We start from the raw sequence: 23,235 nt of genomic DNA on the forward strand, positions 1-23,235 counted from the left end.
TTACAAGGTTTGTTGGGGCTACATATTAACTACACGGCCCATATTTAGGAATGGGGTCACTGTGTGTGGGATGGGCATGGGGGGTTTCGATGTGGGTGGCGGGTGTTCAAGGGGACAGGAAAGCTGCTTGACAGATGCTCCCCTGTAGATAGAGCCGTGCTGCTTGGCTTCAGGCTGGAGTCTTTGAATCCCCTGGAACTGGGCGACATTTGAGCTGTTTGATTTGCATCACCCCTGTGTGGATTTGGGAGAGTTAACTGCACAGTCTAAAGGAAGCACCTACAATCCAGCTGCTGATGCTGTCGGGAGGCCTGCTTTGAGTAGAGCTGGCCGTGTAGAGAGTTAGGCATCGCTCTCTTTCTCTCTTCAGTCGCTCACCGGTTGCTGTGTACATGCATGGGTAAAGGGACCTGGTAGAAGGCCAAGGTTAAGACTTTCATGTCGGCTGTATGTAAGAAGCACTATGCCAGCTCACGTCAGAGCTGCTCTGAGATGGGCATGGCAAGTGGTGGACATTGCCAGCTGCCAAATCCTGGATCGGGGCCAATGGCAGGTGCCAGACATTTTCAGCAGCAGTCCATGCAGCCATTCTGTCAGACCTGTTAATGCCACATAGGTGTAGTTTGATCTAACATGACTCTGTGTTGCGTTGTTTTTCATAGCTATAACCAGGTCCTTATGCGTTCTCTGCCAAACAGAATATTAAAAGGTTCAGCACATCACTCATTCTTTGCCTTTAACATAAAATCATCACATTCCTGGTATACTTGTGAGCAGTTCCTTAATGTTATTTTAAAGAAAAAAATGTCTTTGTTATTTTGAACCAAAATGTGTTTGCTTTTCCTATAAAATGCCGTTGCATTTTTCACTAGCAACAAAACAACCCTAGTAAAAAAGTAAAATACTGTGTATTCAATGCACATTTCTTAATACTAAGCTTAAAATGTGTTTTAATCTCACTATTGATGAGGTTTGTATGATTTTGGAATAATATAAATGCAAGATATTTAAAGTGCACCTGAAGTATATTGCAGTAGTTCCACAATCAAATATACTTCAGCCCAACATCTGCATAACTAAATTGCATTAAATACAAAATGAGTTATTCTGAATTGGCAGACTTCAAGTATACCAGTTTAGTTTACCAGATGTACAATTTCAGGGTATTTTTATTAAGCACATGAATATGTAAATGTGTTTGTTGTATATTTACTGTGAAATAAATGTAATTTAAGTCAATAGGGAATATATCAGCCAGGAAAATTCCTATTTGGACACTTTGATGAGGGATCGGTGTCATCAACAATAAGCGTTGTCATCATCTGCATTTTGTAGATTTTGGCAGCAGCCATTTAAACTCCATACCGTTCATATTAGTTGACTAATTTTCACCATCCAGTCTTTTCTTTTTTTGACCAGCAATTCATGTTGACGGATATTTTAGTTATTTGATTACAGCTCAATTTTGGCAAATGGATTCTGGACCTGGTTATGACACAACATAAAGCAAACTGATGTTTAGAGATGACGATTGGACCATCATCCCAGTAGTCATTAACCGGAGCACCTCTCTGTCTTGCTCTGTTTCTTGGCATTACCTGCCTGTGTGACAAGAATCCAGCTGCTCTTCTGGGTTTATTCAGGGATCTGGGAGGAAGTAAAGAGCGGGCTTAGGTTGAATCTTCAGGAGCCTAGGGCGGAACTGGCAACAGCAGGACCATTTGTTAATTTCTTCTCCGACGTGGGGTAAAGCGGCCCGAGCTTCAGACTTCTCGGAAGCCCTGAGGTGGAGGGGTTAGATCACAAGCTCATTTCACGTGTGACTGGATGTGAATTAGCCGAAAGCCTGCCTTTCTCTCTATATTTCTCCCGCTGATCTCTTGACGCGCTCTCATCATCAACTCTTCTTGATGACAAACGGTGCTATGAAATGCCACACGGAGCGAGTTACTTCTCGTGTTGCCATAGCAGGAAGCAGATGAGGCAATCAGTGGCACATCTTGGTACACGACGAAGGGCGTTCAGGGTCTTGAATGGCTGAGAAACTTTTGGCTCATCAAGAGTCCAGGACTTGGCAGTTCCTTGCGCTCACATATGGTGTCATCACCTGTACGCTTGCTGCAAATTGGCAGTCTGCGCATTAGCATATGGGACGGGCGGCTTTTTGCGTAGATGTTAGTTTTGGTTATCGTTTTTGTTCTAAACAATATTTTCCAGGTTCAAAACCCGTTTATCTCTGTCATACCACAGAAAAAGCATTTCGAATCATCCCTCAGTGTTTAAAAATAAAACGACATAAAATGAATATCTACAGGGCAAGGCATAGACGTTAAAATACACTCTGTTGCAGAAGTCTGTTCTGATAAAATTGCGCACTAACCTTGTCTGTGCAGAGTTACATCCAATTTTTCAACTTTTCTTATTACCATGTAAAGGCGGTAAACCCTGCAAGGTAGTATTTACATAGGGAAAAATCCTCCCACAAGAATTATGTAGTGTAACCTGGAGTTTATCCGCCTACTTCAACAGTAGTACCACTGCTATAAGGGAATTTAAACCAACTGTGCATCTCCTACATAACTACTTTTTATGTAAGCATATGAAAGTTTTAATAAAAAATGACATGAGCTGTGTCATTACTGACATTACTGTAAATTATTCAGATTTACCCAGTGCTTCGCAACCAGGTGGCCAGGACCCACTAGATGCCTCATCAAACTTCCAAGGGCAAAACAACTATAAATCAAGATATTTCCTGTTTTAATTTACTCCCTCAAGACTTTTTTTTTTAAATAAACAGACTTCCTTCTGTCTTAAAATAAACTTGGATATATGAAGTACCCAAATTATAAGTATGTTTTCTAGACCTGAAAAGTCACATACATTTTAGGTAGAGTTTGTGAGTTTTTTAAATCCTTACCCTTGACTTTTATTCTGTAAATAATGAATAATTGGAAAAATCATGCAGCTTCAAATACATTCCTGTGCTAAATATTACACTCCAAAAATGCTGTCTGCGTGGACAGACTTGAGTCTGGAATCATAGCTAGTTTCAAAAGTATTGGTCTGAAATTTTGCTCCACATCAGTGTTGCCAAGTCTGTGTTTTTCACCCGAAATTGGGATACTTTAAAGCAATAGTTCACCCAAAAATTAAAAATAAGGCATATGTTACTCAAACCCAAGTCATCCTAGGTGTATATGACTTTTGTCTTTTAGACGACCATAGAGTAGTTAAAAAATTTATCCTGGCTTCTAAGCTTGGTAATGCTTGTGAATAGCGACCATATCCATTGTGAAACTAACCTTTACACCTTTGGGGTGTTGTCCTCTGAAGAGGATAAATGGCTATTTCTAACATTTTTTCTAGTTTTCAAATGAACTGAAATCTGTTTTTGGTTTTTTTTTTTTTTTGCTACCTAGGACCCCCCCACCCAAAATGTATATAGGTTAGTTAAGTTTTTTTTCAAAAGTATAAGAGTTACAAAGATTTTCTGTTCTGCTCTATTTGCATTACACTCAATGATAATAGAACTTAACTTGCATTAAATCCAGAACAATCTTCTTTACCCCATTCATTTCCTATAGTTTCTCTGCTTTTCTCTCACTCTTCTCTCTCCGCTTCTTTCAACTTTACTTCCGCCTAAAATACACATGCGAGTACAATGTTGTATGAAAAGACAGAAAGCCGTCCTAATAACAGCCTTTCAAGAGTAAGTATACGGCTATGGCGACTGAAGATGACAATGATTTTTGCGTCTCCTAATTGTGCACCCTGCCTCTCTGAAAACCAAATGGAGCGTTAAACTTGATTAAAGCGAACTGAATGCTCCCGTTGCCAGTTGCTCTCTTTCAGCATGCGTATTTGTGTCACAAAACCCAAAGCCGAGGCGAGAGTCTTGAAGCCCACACCCCAGATCTCTCTTTCCCTCCGAGCGAACGCTACGCTGAGCTCCTGAATGACAGGTGCAGCCGAGTCGAAATAAGAAAACGCGTGCCGTGACACACGGCGATAGCATCGGTGCTCTCCCGCACAAAGCTAGCGTATCTACACACTCGCCCAGGCTGTGACAGCCGGTCTGATAGAAGTAGTATTTCTGTAAGGTATCGTATTTCACACCTCGTCAGCTACTCGCTGTTCAAATGCGAGATGATTAGCATGTAATTAAGAGCCTGTGCTAGCATGTTATCAGGTTCCCGACCAAGCACAGTTAGCTTGTACACGGGGGAACCGTTAAAGTTTAGCACAAAGCCACGGATGATTGGGTGCTTGGATCCCTTGGTCCCTATTGTGGTGAAATCTTCGCACCACGGTTATTATTGTCCTCTGAATCGCTTTATATATTTATCAGAGAATATGTATCTTTGAAGAAGACTCTTGCATCGGTAATGTCTTTTTGAGTTTGAGCTCAGCTGCTGCATTGGAGAGGTTTGCGAGAGTGTTGACAAGGCTGCGGTGGTTGGAGCGTCGACGGATGCCTGCATGAAGTGAGGGCTTCCTTTGAAGCTGCAGCTAAACCCTGCTTTTCTGCCCTATTTATATCAATCATTCATCACTAGAGGCTCTGGCTGTCTGTGATTAAAGCCTCCCTACAGGAGGGCAACATCTGAATATGTATATATAATTCATATCTACAGGCACTCTCTCACATGCACAAGCGCACTCTCTCACAGATCAACCATATTCTGCAGTCTCAAACCCAGTAGTGTATAAACACTTCTGGTCAAGAGTCTGAGTAATGATCGGGTTGAGCTTGCAGAAAACCTAGCTTTTAAAAACCTTAAAAATTCACATGCAGTAAAGCAAACTAGGTCTTCCACATGTGCAGTTCATTAATTTAAAGGCATAGTGCATTCAAATTGGAAATTCTGTCATTATTTTCCACTCTTTTGTCATTCCGAACCTGTGAAACTTAAAAAAGGTAAGGTTAAAAGAATGCCCTGGCTGCTATTCTTCAATGTACTGAAGGTGAATGAGTATTCAATCATGAAAGTAGAGTCCATAAAATAGCTTTGTGTACAGGATAAAGCAAAATTTCAAGATAAAAAATTCATCAGTTGCTTACCTTAATGCTGTTGCAAACCTGTATGACTCTATTAAAACCTTTCCGAAACTTTTTGAGTACCAACATTTCGGATGAACTATCCCTTTAGTCATTCACTGAAGATACTGACAATTCCACTCTAACTCTACTTGGCATGTTCATTAAAGTTTATGGGACTAGAATGAATCACTCTTTTCTATAAATTGGCTTTTTCGGTTCACAGAATCGTTCTGAATGATTTTCTCACGAACCCAACTAATCCAGATTTCAGTGACAAGGAATATATTAGTCATTTGGACCAATTTTACTTAGCTTTTTGAAACTCATAAACTTTAGCCACCAGTTATTGTCATTGTATGGAAAAGAACAACAAGGACATTTATTTAAAATCTCTCACTTTTATGTTCCACAGAAAAAAGTCAGCCATTGAAGTTTCTAACAACAGGAGGTGCAAGTAAATGACAAAATGTTCATTTTTGGGTGAACTAATCCTTTAAGGCATAGTTGTTTGACTACAAAAGGGGCTCTTTGCAGGTGTTCAGGTGTTGGGGTGTAATGAAGCGGTATGATGGAAACACAATGCTTTTTGCAGGCAGGGGTGGGTTTATTCCCGGTGTTTCAATGCATCTGATTTTGATATGAATCTGTGAGGCATACAATGCATTGCTCGGGCTAAAGATGCCCCGTGCTGAGGCTTTTTTTTGTTTGTCTTAATGGGCGGAAGGGGGTGGATAGAGGTAGTTCAAAGGTGAGAAATAAGGCTTACAGAAACATTTCCATCTATGCTTACCCATCATTCCATTCCTGCTTTCTCCCAGAATCCATTGAGCTGACGGCCAAACCCACCCCCTTCCCAACCACCCACCGCACCACCCCTCCCACCGCTCACGTCAAGATCACCAAACAGCGCCATGGCCACACCACCACCACCACTACTTCAAGCATTCTTGAGGATCTGGACAGCAGGGTGGTGGAGGCATTGCCTCCACCGAGGGTGGTCGAGGCAGGAAAGTACTCCAGCTCTTTCACCACCCACCGCCCCACCACACTCAACAAACCACCTCGCACCTCATCCCCACCCCTGGACTCCAGCCCTTACTTTGATGAATCGGGCAGTGGAGAGCCCAGTGGGGACGACGAGATGGTGAGCGGAATGGAGGAGAGCGGAGAAGAGCCACTTGGTAATGCATTCACCATAATCTTTCAGTCATAAGGGGTTTAGGCATAATTGTCAAGAACAGATGACAAGAGATGATGAAATTCTCCCTTGTATGGAGTGACCTTGCGTGTGAGATGACCTCAGCTCAAATTGTAATGGCATATCAATTTAACACTGCCCATTATCTCAGCGCCCATTATTATTTGAGAGGTTTTGACACCTGACATCCAACTGCTAAGTGAGCGGTTTCATTTGGAATCACTTCGGTGAATAATTCACCAAAATGACTAGCTTCAGTTTTTAACGTGGCATAACCTTATGACTAAGCCTCTTCTAAAGGCCATTTCAGATGAAGTCAATGCAACCACAGTCCTTTTCTCTCTTTGCACAGTCTGTTTAACAGGAATCAAGCTTAAGATCCCATGAAATTAATTGTTTTATTTCCTAAGTTGGCATTCTTTGATATGTATATACATATATTTTACAGTAGTTTTTGTTACATCCTGTTTAAATATATTATAACTACATTATTGGTTGCATTTTCTTATTGCCAGTCCAGTTGAGAACCACAGCTAGTTATTTTCTATAAATTTACAACTCATACCAAGAAAGAAAGGAAAAATGAATTATTTCCACCTGCTGCCAACTACAATTTACAAGTATATTAAACTGGTTAATAAAAAAAAGTTAGGATGAACTTAAATAATGTTTAGTTGCATTACTACTTTTTAGCTAAAAATAGGAGAAGCTGCAATTGATCTTGTTTGGCCCAAAATGTGAATCTGTTCTTTCTGTCAACATTCTGTACACTTCTGCAAGCTAATGGACATCTAAGAGCCACAAAGCTCCAATTTTGTTCTCCAATACTGCCGACTCTAAAATGATAGCTTCTTGTTTGACATACAAGTGACAAATCCTTCAATCCCTTTACTTGTTTTGTGTCCTTCAACACCACGATACATAAAGTAGACCAGCTATTTTTATTCAGCTAATGCTCGCTTTACTGTTTAACTGCCTGAACTGGTATAAGAGAGAGCAGCAGGCCCTCAGATTTATTCTCTTGTCACTGTTGGACCGAAGCGCTCTTTGACACAGGACACATGAAGTCTGTCTGACATCGGAGTGGGAGGCATCTCTTGGGACTTTCTGATGACTTTCTGCCTCCCAGTAAACCACTAGCCTGTAAGGCTGAAGCAATGTGGCGGCCAGCGTGCACCTCGGGGGCAGCACTCATAAATTTGCCCACAGACACGATGAAAAGACGTCCAGGGATGCTTTCCAGCTCTACGCCAAAAGTCATTTTCCACCACTCACTATTTTCACACGCTGCCTCTCTCATACTCACAGAGCCCTTGAACATCTGACGGCTTTATGGCTTGTTTGGCAAGCAGGAGATATTTTGCTCCAACCCACAGTGCTAATCTTCTGTATATATCCTTGTAGGTGTGAGGCTGGCTCCATTGCTAAGACAGTTTTAACAAGCTATTGTTAGGGTTTGACTAAATGTGAGTTTAAAAAGTAGGAATGCATAAAAAATCATTTCGCAGCTACTCGCAGATTGTTTACTGCAAATCAAAGAGTCAACCATAGAGCCGTCTGCCTCTGTAATTATTTACATCATAATTTTCCTTCTCCACAACTTGACATGGTAATTTTTTTGCAGTTATACAAACAGAGAGATATAAGTTTAAACTAATTGCTGCCTAGAAGCATCAAATTCTAGAAATCCTGCTTGTGTGACGTCTTCATTTCTCTCTGTAGGTACAACAGTAGCAACTACCACTCTTCCCACAGCCGAAGAACGGTCTTCCTGTGACAACACACCTTTCGGCTGCTGTCCCGATGGGAAGACAGCTGCCATCAGCTCTGAGAATACAAACTGCCCCTGTAAGTTCCTGCCAATCACTCTTAGATAACATGACTGTTTGTTTATTAACTGTATGACCAAGCCGCCAACAGCCAACAGCTGATTATTCATTTTATTCTGGAAAACTGAGAGGATAGTAAGGATGAGAGGGCCAGAGTTCTTAATGACAGGGAAAACTCCTGTCCATGAGCATGTATTATCCTAGACACGCTGTATGGACGTTGATATTGTGTGGCCAGAGTCTGTTACTCTGTAGCTGGCAGGTGACTTTATCAGGAACTAATATATAAAACATTGTTGAATTTAAATTTATTTATATATATGCAGTGTACATATAGCTGTAATTTTATTATGCTGATTTGGTGTTCAAGAAACATTATTATTTATATTGGAAACAATAATACTGCTTAATATTCTTGTGGAAAGTTAAAAAGAATAGCATTTACTTCTTTTGCAACAAACATTTTAATGATGAATTTATTTTGGCTTGATTCAGTAGTTTCTGACCCTGAGTATGCCAGATGCAGGGGAGCAGGTTCAGTGTCAGGAGCCATAGCAAATGGATAAACCAGTTCTACAAAATGTGTTCAGACTGGCATTAGGCCAGATGTGTCCATACACACACAAACCTTTTTCTCGCACCAGCCCCATCTGTTTTAAAAGAGCAGAAATTACACACAATGGAGACTAATCAATACAGGACAGACAGCCAGTAGCAGGCAGATGTTTTGTGTTCTCTGTATGGGAACACTAGGTCAAGTGCTCACGTCTCTTCTCATATCCGTCAGCCAGGTCTCGTAACTCCCCACCGTTTATTGGCGATGTGTCACAGCGGTCGAGAGCGAGGGCCCTAATGTCCACTGCGTTCAGTCTCTGCTGTCAGCTCCAGCTCTCCCCATGTCTCTCAAGCACTAAGGAGAACTCCCCCTTGTATCAAACTGTTTTATTGAAAAGCTGAAAACAGCAAACAGTGCAGTTTACCCCCTGCTGCCTGAATGTGATGTTATCCATTTTTCCAGTCCTCAGATTAAAAACTAATTATAAAAAGTTATTTATACACATTAACAAATGTATAAAAAGTATTCAAATAATAAAAGTCTTACATTTATTTTACTACTGGAATCATGTTACTGTTATAGTTGTTGTTTATTCTCCTCTGTTGTCCTCTATGGACCAATTCTGAGCCTATGATTTAAACTAGGGAGTCTTAGATGCCTCTGCCCTACCCCTCTGCATAAAAGTTCAAATGTTAGTTAAGAATGAATTTACATATCTAGTGTAAATTAAAATTATATGGCTCATTGTACAACAGGAAGCCATCTGGACTCTTTGTAACCAAAGATAAGGACAGTTTTAATGACTACACGCTAGAAATGATGGGCCATAGCCGTATTGTGGCAGAGAATTTGGGACTTTAATTTGAATCCACATCTAAAGCCTGATTTCTCCACATGTCTTTGCGCTCCGTGGGAAATTCCTGTCCTCAGATGTTTCCGATTTAGAATCCGATCGCTGTTTCCCTCCATCTCTCTTCACATTCAAATCTCCCCCATTTGCTCCTTTTTGAAAGTCCCATCAGATACGAGGTGATGTGTGTCTGTGCAAAAAGACCCTTATCATGCAGTTTTAACCAGCTTCTGTCACTCACCCGTTCCTGGGATTAGAAGACAATTACGGCTATCTTTCACGATAATCATACAAGTGCTTATCCCCGTCCCAGCCAAGCTGGAGCCTGGCCGGCATGATTGATTTGGGCAATTTGTTCAGCTGATTACATGCTGCACAGAACCCAGCATCAGGCCCGCTCCCCGCTCTCCTTCGGTCGTTTATTCATTATTTATTTCTTTCCGTCATGTAAAAACGGGCCTCTGATCCTCTCTCGCTCTTTTCGCTTATTAGTGTCAATGAGAAAGGTCAGCAATAACCTTAAAGGAATGTTTAATGATGACCCCGACCCTAGTCGGGGCATATGAAAGTGTCTTTTAACCTATTATCTGTGATATATTGTGCAATGTATGTCAGTGTCGCTGTCTAACCGATCTCTCTCCACTCAGTCCTCCATGCAAGCTTTTGGGAAGAGTCTCGGTCTGGTAAACTCCAGTCCATCCTTCCTTCCAGACCTTCTCCCTTTATCCATATTCTCATATACTTCCCTATACCTCCACCTCCACTGCAAACAAATCTCTCTTTCCTCACTCGATGAACCCCACGACTAACTTCACAGAAGCTCCATCACTAACTTACAGACTGGCATCGCACCAACCACAAGTGTGTGTAACTCAGAGTAGACTGACACTGTGTCTTTTATATAACCATATGTGCTTCCCTGCCTTGCCCCACAGCCACCATGCGTTTCAGTGGCTTCCTGCACCTGGATAAGGTAGAGGGTCAGGAGGTCTTCTACACGCCTGAGATGGAGGACCCCAAGTCAGAGCTGTTTGGCGAAACGGCCCGGAGCATTGAAAGCGCTGTGAGTTATGCTTCTGAAACTTACTCTTGAGTTCACTTTAAGTTCAGCTTTGAAAATAAGTTCAGATTTCGGTTACAGTTTCAGTTTCTAAAAAAAAAAAACTACACTAAGTTTATGCTGCATTAGAGATGAATTATTTTTCAGTTGTGTGGAAGTAGCTCAGTTGTTTCAAAACACTAGCTGTTCTAAAAAGTAGCAGAATAGCTCAAACTTGATTGAAGATTAGCTTCTTGTTTATCACAGGTTCTTTTCTTGTTTGTTTCAACCCTGTACTTCTCCATACAGTCTGTTCTCTTGAGGTTGGCCCCTTGGGAATTAATGCAGAATGCATTGTGATAATTGGTGGAATTATCCAACGGAAAGGGTTGAATATGTCGTTTGAAAAAAATATGTGTCTGGTGATCTGTCATTGTCTGGAAAGCAGTGCAGTAACATAAAAACAAAAAAGAAACACTTGATTTTGAAGTTTGTGATCAACACAAATCCCATTTTAGCAACCAACACTCAAAAATGTCCGGATGCTAAATATAGTCTGCTAGCGCTAGTCATGATACCAATGTTTCAGTAGCAATAACGGTTCTAGTGATATTTCACATTATTTATTACTAATTTTAAGACTGTATCAAAAATGTGGAGAAGTAGTTAAACATAAGCTAGTTAAAGCAATTCAAAATTTAACTGTTAAATTATAATATAATTAATTTTTTTCTTGTTAATATATATTTTTTAAAATATCTATTTTCATGTTATACTTTAAAACTAATACCAAAATCAGCCTTTTGTTTTTCTCTAATTCACATAGAACTTTTTAAGGTATGTTACAAAGACAGTAAGCCAGGAATGGAATATAGGAACAATACAATCAAATGGTACAAAAAACACAGTAAGATAATAATAGTACTTGTGAACAATTGTTTGTCAAATAAACAAACATTCGGATCAAATGTATTAGTTAATAACCTTTTTGTCATTATTATTTGTTTATGTATTTAATTTATTTTGGTTAATGTTATTTCTTTTCAAAAACTTATTTAATATAACACTGGCTATCTTGGCGTCGACGCACCAATACTTTTGACATAATGATAGCCTAGCTTCCTTTTCTTGCAATCTTCAGCTGACACTGCAAACTACCTGCCGGCATCTGCCGAATAAGCTGGCGATTTGTTCTCGGCTTGTTAACCCATTTTGGGCGTGTCTGGGAATGAAGGGCAGTACGATAATGAGTTCCACTTATCACTCTAATGTTAGCTAGTGCTGTGACCGAGATTCCCGACAGGGACTAAGCGAGGATGTAATCAGCCTTTCTCTAGGAGCGCTCTACCTGACACAGAAAGCTAATCCCCTATACTTCTCTCTCTCGCTCAGTGAGGTCCAAATCTCAAATGGGGCCATGGGCAGTACACAACCAGCAATTGAAATGGTTTCACTTGCCTTGAGCATGTCCTAATCCCACTTCTTCATGATGTTCATGATGCCCCCAGGTTCAGCGGAGCACCCCCTCCCCTTCATGCCTCAATATTTCCACTCTGTCTTTCCCTTCGCTTAATTTCGACACTGTCCACTAGACTCTGTGTTAGCAGCTTCTGAGGATAGAGACCAGTTTCTGGGTCAACGTTTCCATCCTATGCTGGGCAGTCTGGTCTTGTTGGGGGTCTCTCCAGTGATGCCTGAAGGAAGGGAGGGAGCGTCTCCTTTCATTTTTTGCCCAGCATGGATACAAAAGTACAATGAACTCACACAGGGTCAGCCTAGAGGCAAAAGCCATTATGTCTGCGACAACTGTGCGCTTTTCCAAATTCAAGTGCAGCTGTGAATAAAAGAGCGAAGAAGGAAAACACAAGGCCCTTGGGTGACTTGAATGGGGTACTCGATGGACCTCCTGCTGAGGCACTCTTGCAGAATGAGCACACACGTCAGAAAGCACTAGAACATCTCACAAAGCGGTTTGTGAGTCGATTGAGTGCATCCTAATTGGAAACCACTCGTTTGCTCTAGTTTTGACCAGTTAGTTGTACTGAAATTAATTTGGTTTTGGTGAAATGGGATGTGTATTCGGGGGAACTGCAAGCAAGCAGCAACTGAGCATGTCTTGCGTTATTCCACATTGGCGACAGAACTCTCCTATGTGTACCGAGGTGGAAACCGAGCCGATTCTAAACAGGCAGCATTGTAATCTGACATTTACCGCTGACTTCGAAACGTGTTCGTGTAATTACTTCAGCGCTGTAGTTAAATGTCAATTTGTGCACCAAGACCCGATGGGGTTCAGTAGAGTTTTTCCACTGACACACTTTCTCATCCTGTGGAGGAATTTAGTGTTAACAAGAACTAGATCAGCATATCGAGCTTATTACCAGTTCACACACTGCACTTGGGGCATTGGTTTTCTCTGTCTTACTTTCTTTCTTTCTTTATTTTCTCCAGTTGAATGAGTTGTTCCGTAAGTCAGATGTCCAGAAAGACTTCAAGAGTGTCCGTGTGAAGAATCTGGCCCCCAGCAACTCTATAATAGCCTTTATCGAGTTTCACTTTGACCCAGGTAAAGTTACACCAAAGGTTTTCATAAAGATTGTTTACTCAAAACATTATTATTGGGCACACTTCAGATCTTTTTGTGTATGTATGCTGTTGGCATCATTTCGGTGGCCAACTCACTATTTCCAAATTATCTAACTCAGGGGTGCCAAATTTATCTCCTTGAGGGCCACAGTCCTACAGAGTTTGGTTCCAACTCTGCTGCAACAAAAATACCTGTAGTTTTCAAATAGTCCTGTAGGTCTTTATTAGCTGGATCAGGTGCGTTTAATTAGGATTGATGCTAAACTCAGCAGGACTGTAGCCCTTCAGGAATTGAGTTTGGCACCCCGATCTAACTGCTTAAACCCCCCTATGGAATTACCACTAAGAACATCTTATGTAACAGAGGCCAGCTAGTAGCTGTGAAGGGGTGAAAGCATGCCACTTGACATTGGTTTAAGTCCCTCTCTAAGCAGTGCACATAGGACCAGTTACGTTGGTGCCGTGACTCGGATGGCACGGTGCTACGGCCTGTTGTTTTGTGTGTATTTGACACTGGTTGTGTGTATTTCACACTGCAGCATAGCTACATAATCCAGGCTCTTTAAAATGCAGAAAGTGTACTGCAATTTACATTTGGACATATGCCTAATTTCTTCATCGTTTGATTAGTTCCTGTTGCCATTACAACAGCCATCTCTTACATAAAATTGCATTGACCAACAATTTTCCATGAAAGTGCAACGTTTAATTAAAAAAAAAAAACGATAATTTGCCTAATTTGTATTGACAATGAGGTGTGTTGCACTGACAAGAATATTTGGAAACTAATATGAATATTTCAGTGCTTTTTATCTGGATTAAACGGCATTGCATGTGCTTAGTGCTTAGTGAACATTGTTTTTTGTGCTAAAATATGGCACAGTTTAGTAATTTGCCCCTAAATGTTCTTTATTATCTGTCTTCCCCAGTTTTGTTTTTTGTTATCCTGTTTTTATTTACTTTCTTTTTTCAAGCTGCTTCTAATTTATTTCTAAAGCGGCTCTAGCACACAAAGCACACAGTCCGACTTATACCCTCCTCTCACATCAAAATTCCCCCAGTCTGCGCTCCTTTAGAAACGTGCCCGCGGCAAGAAATAAAAAGCACATAAAAACTCCCTTGTATGTTTGAAGAAAATAATAATTCAACACAGCAGAATGAGGCGTATAAGTTAAGTAAAAGAATCCCTGAAGATACGGCTCTCGTCTTTTCTGTCTGCTGGAGCGGTCAGAGAGCGTGGCCTTTTTAGCGAGGTAATTTATCAGCTAGGGCTTCTGAAAAAGCTCCTTTATTTCAGTCTCCATCGCTTTTCATGCTTTTAAGACCCTGAGCATCACACTAGCTGATAAAAAATCTCCTTCGCTATTCTCTTTTTATTGGTCCCCTTCAGCGGCACAAGAGCACAATTCTAGCACAAGCGCCTGTCATAAAGGCGGTCTGTAGTGGCCAGTAACAGGGCCATCTGTGGAAGCGTTATTAGAGTGTTTCATCCCAACGTCCCTGAAATGCATGGCGGTTCAAGAACAGATTCTCCCAAGGGCCTATTACACGCAGGCTTTTCTGTATATATTTGCAGTATGTTATGTCAAGTGCGAAGGTGGTGAGGCTGGTTAGTGCCGGTTCTTCACACTCTGCTGTGCAGTACGTTCACCTCTGGCTCCGTTTAATGTTGTGTTCTCGTGCTACAGACACAAGGTTCGGTGTGGAGGATATTGAGGGAGCCCTTCTCAAACAGCTCAAGGCATCTAAAGACACTGGTATCGTTGTGAAGAAGCCTGAGGAAGAGAACATCCGCATCACCACCTATGGTAACCTGCTAGAAATTGCTTTTCCATCCGTTTTTCTTTTTCTCTCACTGCCTTTTGTTGAATGTGATTGCTCTTCAAGCTGGCATTTGATAACCATGAGTGCCCGCAGGACTCAAATAACTCAAAAAGATCCAGCTTATTGAACGTGAGACTGTATGTCTCAGCCTCGGTTTCATTTGACGAGAATTAAATATCTCTACCCTGACTAAGGCCTGTTGACCTACTTTTTTCTTCTCATTTTTAGGACTTTCAGCCATTCCTTTCTTCACCACTACCACCACCACCGTAGCGTCAGTCACAACTCCCACCACCACAACGCTGTCTCCCACTTCTGCATTTACCACTCTCCATCCGACCACCACCAGACGACCCTTCACCAGTCGAAGGACCACCACATCCTCCCCAGCCATCACCACTCCATCCAAGCCCCTCACAACCACAGGCTCACTGAAGAAGAGGCCATGCGACTCCCAGCCCTGCCGTCACGGTGGAACCTGCGAGGAGGAGGACAACGACTTCACCTGCATCTGTCCTGCAGGAAGAGGAGGAGCTGTGTGTGAGAAAGGTGAGGAGAAGTGTGCATTGCAGAATCAACTAGGTGAAGTCATAGCCAGGTTTTTAATGACCATTTTTATGACCCCATAATCAATAGGTAATAAATATCTTTGCATAATAAAACCAAAATTTATAAAAAAATGTTGATCATTTAAAATGTATTTGTTGCACTATGATGTTATTTTCATGAAAATGAAACACATTTTTGTATCCATTTCAATACTGCAATGTGTCTTAATTGCAATGTGTTTTTTTCTTGTAAGAGTTCAAATTAATTGTGCTAAAAAAAAAATTCAGGCCACTATGTGTAGGCTTAGTCATATCAGTTTAAAGCTAATGAATAGGTTGTTTACATTGCTGTTAAAGTTAAATAACTGACATTTAACATTTTAAAATATCAGTGTTTTAATAGAATTTATAATCTGTTTTATGTATTTAAATAAAAAAATACATATATATATATTTTTGTTAGGGATTGTGTTTTATTATAATGAAAATAATGTCATAATGCAGAGAAGCTAATGTTTAATTTTATCATAATAATTTTTCTTAAGAAAATAGTTTCTTATTTCTTTTGATCTTTTCTTTTGGTGTGAAATAAAAACCACAACAGAAGTACATTTGAATATTTCAGATATATTTTAATATTAATTATTATTAATAATTGATTGCAATTAAATATGTATTATTTATAACTGTTATTATTTATTATTAATATTCCGGCATATTTGAATCCTTTAGAAAGAAAAAAAAATTCAATAAGGATTGAATTTAAAATGATAGCCCTGCTGTTACCCTGAAGAAATTTTAGCTCAATTCATTGTCTCTGTTGGTGGTATTGGGATATGAAACTACCTTTTGCAGCTGTGTCAGGTTATAATTGACACTAATTACATCGATGAACTTTAGTTAGTATCAAACCGCTGTGAGGTGAAAAAAGCCACTAATTAAAGGCTTGTAAGCAGCCCTCAAACACTTCCTCTGATCAATCGGGCCATTAAAGAGTGATGAAGAGAGAAGGCTTCATCAGCCTTGCATTCTCCCGAGAAAAGGGTGAGAGACAGTCGAGAGAGAAAGAGAGAGAGGTGTTGATACATTTCTGAGCATGGGGATTCTCTGTCTGGAATGTAAATGTTTAACAGAGAAAGGTCCAGAGAGAACTGCAGCTCTATGTTATTTCACCCTTGGGAATATAGCAAACACAACATGAACTGTTGTAGTACTGTAGTATTGACAGGGGTATCTTCGTTATCTGAGGTAGGCACACTTAAGCAGTTTTGTTTGTCGCTCTATCAGCGGAGAGCAGACTGTTAAGGGATTGAAGGCCTGGTTGAGAGCCTCTGATGACCTGCTTTATCTGTCTTCTACCTTCTGTTCTATTCAGTTATAAAGTACTTCATACCATCCTTTGGTGGCAAGTCTTACCTGGCTTTCCGAACCATGAGGGCTTACCACACTGTGCGAATTGCCATGGAGTTCAGGGCTTCGGAAATGACAGGGATATTGCTGTATAATGGCCAAAAGGGCAAAAAGGACTTCTTGTCTCTGGCACTGGTTGAAGGACATGTGGAGCTCAGGTAAGTAACCCACATTTGTTATGTACTCTAGCAGTTCTTTTTCGGAGTGATTTCCATGACCACTTTTTGTGATTTTCCCTCATTAAGGTTTAACACTGGTTCTGGGACAGCTTCAGTGACCAGTAAGGTCCTGGTCAGACCAGGTCGCTGGCATCAGCTCGTTGTAGTACGTAACAGGCGTAACGCCATGCTGAGCGTGGACAATGAGCCCAGCGTTGAAGGACAAAGTCCCCCAGGAACAGATGGACTCAACCTGGACACAGACCTTTTCATCGGAGGAGTGCTTGACGACATGATACCAGAGTAAGAGAAGCCCCAGAACGCCTCCAAATAGCACTAACAAGAGCCTGTTTAGTCTAGTTAGAAGCCATAATGAAACAATATGGATAATAATAACTTAAACCACTGACTGTCTGAGATAGTCTGCGCATGTTTGCAGAAACCTGCCAGAACAGCTAATATGACTTAATAAGATTGAGCAGAAATAGCCAAATCAAATTAGCATCAATCAGAGATGTTGTGAAACACCACTTGAGTTCTTGTGGGTCTAATTGAATGTTTTTCCATCTGTTCTCAGTCAGGCAAAGAGTGTCTTTTCTCAATTGAGAAGAAGATGTCTTTGTTTTTATTTAATCATTTCATGCTTTTGTTACATTTTCCGTGTCATTTACGAATTAAGACGAGCATTAAGGAACTGACAAGAACTGATTTGTTCCTGCAGCGTAAAGGATAGGACGTCAGTTTCAACAGGCCTGGTGGGCTGCATCCGCATGCTGGACGTCAATAACATGTTCTATAACCTGCAAGAGAATAGCGACAACATTTTGTACGGCTCTGGCGTGGGCGAGTGCGGCAACAATCCTTGCATGCCGAACCCCTGCAAGAACGGAGCCTCCTGCCAGGTCAAAGAAGCTGAGATGTTCCACTGCAAATGTGTCAACGGCTTCTCTGGTAAGTGCACCTTTTGGCTTTGACATATTTTCTTTGGATGCATTGGTTAAGCTAGTGTTGTCCCAAGTAACTGATTGTGGGTGTTTTTTTTGGTGCCAGTAGTGGTGCAGAAATGACAACCTTCACTTTAATTATACACTATTGAATTATAAAAGGTTCTGCAGTCACTCTCTGTTGAGTTCTGAATATTTGGACTTGACTGTATTGATGAAAGATTCAGCAGGGCAGAGGATGCTTGTCTAATCAGTTTTTAGCCTTATGGGTATGTAAGAAAGATGAGTGTTTACCCAATAATATGAAGGCAGCAAGGACAAACATGTAGCGAATACAAAAAACTCCACCAGTCCTGAAAATATACACCATGGATAGAAAGTGGATAGGAAAAGACAATGACTTTAGAAAAGACACAAGCTACATTTCTTACAGTTCAATAAATAGCAAAAAATATTTTATAAAACACAAATAAAAATTATTCAGTTAATTCAAAGCCACCTTTCAAGCAGCAAACCTATAATAAAATCTGATCGAGTCTCTCATGGACAGACAGGGTGTTCCTTGTGTCTCTGTTTATTTATTCATTTTGAACAAATGTGGGTAAAATTAAATAAGACTTAACAATACTATAATAAAGTATGTTATTATATACCAGATATGTTTTACAGTCATATAAAATATATTTTTGGGAGATAAATGAAATAGGATTGTTTTTCTTTAAGCAAATTATTTGGCAGCTCTTAATATTTCAACTGCCAGTTTATTCCTAGTACATAATGCCAATGTTATTATGAGCATTTTCCAATGTCTGTCACACCAAGTTTGTTCAATCTTCAAGAAATTTGGCTCAGGTCATCTTTAGACAACTTAAGTGTAAAACTTGGATTTTACTGAGCGTTTTTTTGTTTTGTTTTTTTATTACAAAGCAAAATCTATAATGTTACAAAAATTATATTACAAAATTACACATTTTATTGTATTTCTGAACAAATAAATGCAGCCTTTGTGAGCATGAAAGAAGTCTTCTTTCAAAACATTAGAAAACCATACCAGCTGCAAACTTGTGAACAGTAGTATATATTCCACTTTTTTGCTTGGCCCTATAATTACTGCTTGCGTTGAACTGTTTCTGGCTTTCTCCTTTATGTCCATCATTGCTTTCTCACAGCATAAGAAACGGTAGGAATCATCCACACTGTAAAAGTTACTGTGTTCTCTTTGTTCACTTTGAAGAAGCTTTTTTTTTCTTCCGTCTTGCAGTGTTGCCCCAGACATTTGAAATATTGCCCAGAGTAAATTGCTCTGTTGTTCTGCTCACAAGCCTTTATTGAACAACCTTTATAATAATACAGTTCAATATCTTCCACTTTATTTCAGTGCTGCAGAATGGCTGCAATGAGGTGTGTAGGAAAATGAAGACCCTTTGAAGTAGAAGTGTACACAAAGAAATTGGCTAGAGGGATAAATATGTGGGATAACCTTTAATGTTTAAAGAGCAGGATTGTAAGTTGGAGGGTTGCCGCACTGTCTCCGTGATAGAGCGGCCTTATAGTTTGAGAGCAAAAGAGAGAGACACCTAGCAGAGCGTCTCAGAACACGGCGGGGGCTTTCATTACAGAAAGCAGCAGCTGCCGCCCGTGGCGAGATCTCCTACTATGTTCTTTGTGATGATGGGAGTGTTCTGATGAGGCTAGAAGCGCTGACCTGAAGGAGTTTCAGTCTCAAACCAGGAGGGCACACAAGCACACCATGTGGCATGGTGGCTTAATCTAAAGTTGTAATAATTCAAAACAAAATCCTATTTGAAATCCTTTACGCTCTTAAAAATAAAGCTTCTTTATTGGAATCTATTGTTCCATTAAGACTTTTTTACATCCACGGAATCTTTCCATTAAATGAAATGTTCTTCATAGTTCATAGTTCTTCAAAAAATACATATTAGCAATAAAATCTGATAACAATCATAAATTCATAAATCATAAATCATAAACTCTAATCATTCTTAAAAAGAGTTTATCACAATGCTAATGCTATGTTTCAGCTAATGGCTAGTAAAAAACTCTTATTTTTTTATTTATAAGGCAGTACTGATTGCCGCCAGTTTCAGTGCAAGTAGATCATCTCTTCTTCCTGACACCGTGACTTAACTAGCCAGTTTGTATGAGGATTGACAGGAAGTTGTTAGATTTCTCCCCAAGTGGCTTTTTATCGTATTTTGTTTTTACAAAAATATCAATTTCTGTTAACAGGTCCAACCTGTGCCGACGCCCACAACCCTTGCGACCCCAATAAATGTCACCCGTCATCACGGTGCCAGGTCCTTCCGGAGGGAGGTTACAAATGTGAATGTCCAATGGGACGTGAAGGCAAGCACTGTGAAAAAGGTACAGTACTACATCATAGTAAAAATACAGTAAATGAGCATATCGACTCTCCTAAGGACTGAAATAACTGCTACATCTCAGTTGTAATTTCAGTATTGATTTTTGTCGGGATCGATTGGTCTGACTTGGATATTGGCTGCAGAATTATCAAGGGGAAAAAAGGGCTGAGGTTATGGTGCGGTGGTAAAAGTGAAATTCTCCAGTTGGCGTCTCCAGTGCTGTAAAATAGGTTTTTGCCAGCCAATATAATGAAGAGTCAGCATCTGGGAGGTGATTTGAAATTATTTACACTATGTCTGAGCTGCCATCCTGAACTGGAAGATCAAACATATGGCTGGTTGAGGGGGGGGGTGGATTACTCTCCTAAGGGAGCTGGACCCTAACCAGGGAAGAGATGCTTCGTTCTTCTGCCATTTCGAAGCTTTCATTAGCGCTCTCACTCTGTTGCGTTTCCCTCTCTCACCTCATTAAAATTCCTACAGATGTTTTAGACCGCAAGCATTAGAAAAGAGGAAACCAAATGAAAGGTTTAGGAACACGCGTGTGTAGGCGTATTGGATACCCTCCGTGATGCAGGGGTCCATCCCTATGCGCTAGGCTGTGAGCCTGTTACATTAAGGTTAAATTAGCCAATATAGTGCAATAGTAATGGCCAGTTTTTTCAGCTGCATTGGATCTGAAAATATTTATCCTATTCGTTTTCTCCTTAGGAATTATAAAAATGTCGACATCAAAGAGTTATGAGCCATAAAACCAAAACCAAACTGCTACGAAGTGAATCACAACATTGCAAATTTTGATTTAAAGCAAAAAAGTATTATTAAAAATTAAATAAAAGTAAAAAAAAGAGTAAAATTAGACAAAAAGACACAGGCAAATGATTCTGTGTTTAAAGGGATAGTTCACCCATAAATGAACATTTTGTCATCATTTACTCACCCTCGTGTCATTTGAAATCAGTATGAGGTTCTTTCTTATGTCAAACAGAAAGTAAGATATTTTGAAGAATGCTAGAAATAACATGGAAGAAATACTATTTGATATTTTGATAAGTAGATTTTTTTTCCTTACTTTGGAGCTTAATGAGAGCCAACAACATTTTGGTTCATCAGAATTCTTTTTGTGCACGTGCTCAACATAAGAAAGAAACTTGAAATGACATGAAGGTGTGTAAATTATAAGAAGGTTTTCATTTTAGGGGTGAACTATTCCCTTAATTAGGAAAAGAGTGATTGGTGGAGATTGTGGGTAATGGCTTCTCTCTTAAGGATTCCTGCTGTTAAACAGTACTAGATAAGATCAGATTCAACAATATACAGCTGATTACCAATCTTGTAGCTCACAACTTAATTTTCATGACTGTCTGTATCAGCAGAACTACTTCAGTATTTATATTGCTGATATGACGTCACGAAAGTGGACGGGCTCGTTTTTATCATTTACAGTGTACCCCACGATTGTAGTATGTCATTGCACACACATGCAAGCACCTGTTCAACCCAGAACTGTCAAATGAGAGGTGCCAGAGAGTCACCTTTTTGTCTAAGAAAGTCTCCATTAGCGAGTGATTAAAATAAATTGAGGTGAACCAGAATCAATGAGTTGAGCACATCCATCAGACGGAGTGTTTTTTTTTTTATCGCTTGAATCAATGAGATGAGTAATTCTATCAGTCAGCTGCACATCATGATTAATGGGGAGTCAGTCGGGCAAAGTGTCCAGGGAGAGTGGCTCTCTCAGATAAGAGACTGTCCAGCAGTTTGGCTCTTCTGAAAAGAGTAAGTCAGAAACAGGAGAGTGCTCCCTTCTGGACGAGGCCAGAAAATAAATACATGCGTGCTGAAAGAAAAAATGTACATTACGTAACAGTCTAGTCAGGAAACACTTGACTCAGGAGATACAATACACTATTGTCTCTGAAGCACTGCTGTCCTAAAGAACAAAGCAGTGCGTCATTCATTCATTAGCAGCCATTTGGAAATGAAGATTTTTATAATCAGTGAATAGTGTTTAAAAAAATCAGTGTGGTGTATTAATAATAAATAAACATTTTATTTGCTAAACAGATGCTTAATTGTAATGCTAAATTACATTATGTTTATGCATTACAAAGGGTCGATAATTGACACTTTTCTACTAGTTGTGTGTTGTAGTTTTATTAAATGTTCAAAATAAATACCCTGTTGTAGATAAATGGAATATTTCAAAATAAATATGTAAACCAAAAAAAATAGACTGTTCAGTTGTAATTTACTGAACAACATGGCTGTCCTGTACTGTACTGTAAGCTTATTGCAGTACAGAAAAAGAGGCTTCTCCTTTGTCACTTTCCATTTTGACTCCTCGCTTCCTTGTGGTGTCTGCAAGTGTTGTGTCTTCTTGTACAATAGCGAAGCTGCCGCTGTGTTAAACAATGGCTAATTAGCTTTTTAATCTCAGTCTACCATCCCAGACTGAGCATGCGCCCATCCAGTGTAATTACAGCAGGATGCATGCTGAGCTGAGTGGCAGTGCTATGTGTTGATGGTTGTGAGTGTATGTGATTGGGTAAGCTGTATACTGTCACTGCATGGTCTCATAATTGGAGGAACATCTCAAACACATTAAGTGTAATATGGACTTTTTCATATTTCTTAGTGTCAGACAAGGGAGGTGCTTTTATTCCTTACTTTACTGGAGATTCTTTCCTGGAGCTCAAGGGTCTTCATCTGTATGGCCAGGATCTGAGGTATGGCATTACATATTGGCTGTTGTTTGTGTTAGTTATATTCAAAGGCATGTTGTATGTAAAGATATATTAAAAATGGTCTTGTATAGCAATATTGTGTTATTACAATAGTCATTATCATAAGGATATATGTATT

General features: G+C 40.0%; 1 protein-coding gene across 13 annotated transcripts in view; it reads left to right on the forward strand.

The window, feature by feature from the left end:
- The window catches only part of agrn (agrin), a 208,220-nt gene that overhangs the window by 167,572 nt on the left and 17,413 nt on the right, over window positions 1-23,235 (forward strand). For 12 of the 13 annotated variants that reach the window (XM_043224201.1, XM_043224202.1, XM_043224203.1 and 9 more), the window contains 11 exons: window positions 5,863-6,225; window positions 7,965-8,090; window positions 10,413-10,540; window positions 12,968-13,082; window positions 14,791-14,910; window positions 15,155-15,475; window positions 16,850-17,042; window positions 17,130-17,345; window positions 17,764-17,993; window positions 20,237-20,371; window positions 23,009-23,099. In XM_043224201.1, the coding sequence (XP_043080136.1) occupies window positions 5,863-6,225; window positions 7,965-8,090; window positions 10,413-10,540; window positions 12,968-13,082; window positions 14,791-14,910; window positions 15,155-15,475; window positions 16,850-17,042; window positions 17,130-17,345; window positions 17,764-17,993; window positions 20,237-20,371; window positions 23,009-23,099 (2,038 nt within the window). The remainder of the gene's footprint in view (window positions 1-5,862; window positions 6,226-7,964; window positions 8,091-10,412; window positions 10,541-12,967; window positions 13,083-14,790; window positions 14,911-15,154; window positions 15,476-16,849; window positions 17,043-17,129; window positions 17,346-17,763; window positions 17,994-20,236; window positions 20,372-23,008; window positions 23,100-23,235) is intronic. The other variant, XM_043224211.1, reaches the window with a different exon arrangement.

Source organism: Puntigrus tetrazona, chromosome 23, assembly GCF_018831695.1.
Source record: "Puntigrus tetrazona isolate hp1 chromosome 23, ASM1883169v1, whole genome shotgun sequence".
Lineage (NCBI taxonomy): Eukaryota > Metazoa > Chordata > Actinopteri > Cypriniformes > Cyprinidae > Puntigrus > Puntigrus tetrazona.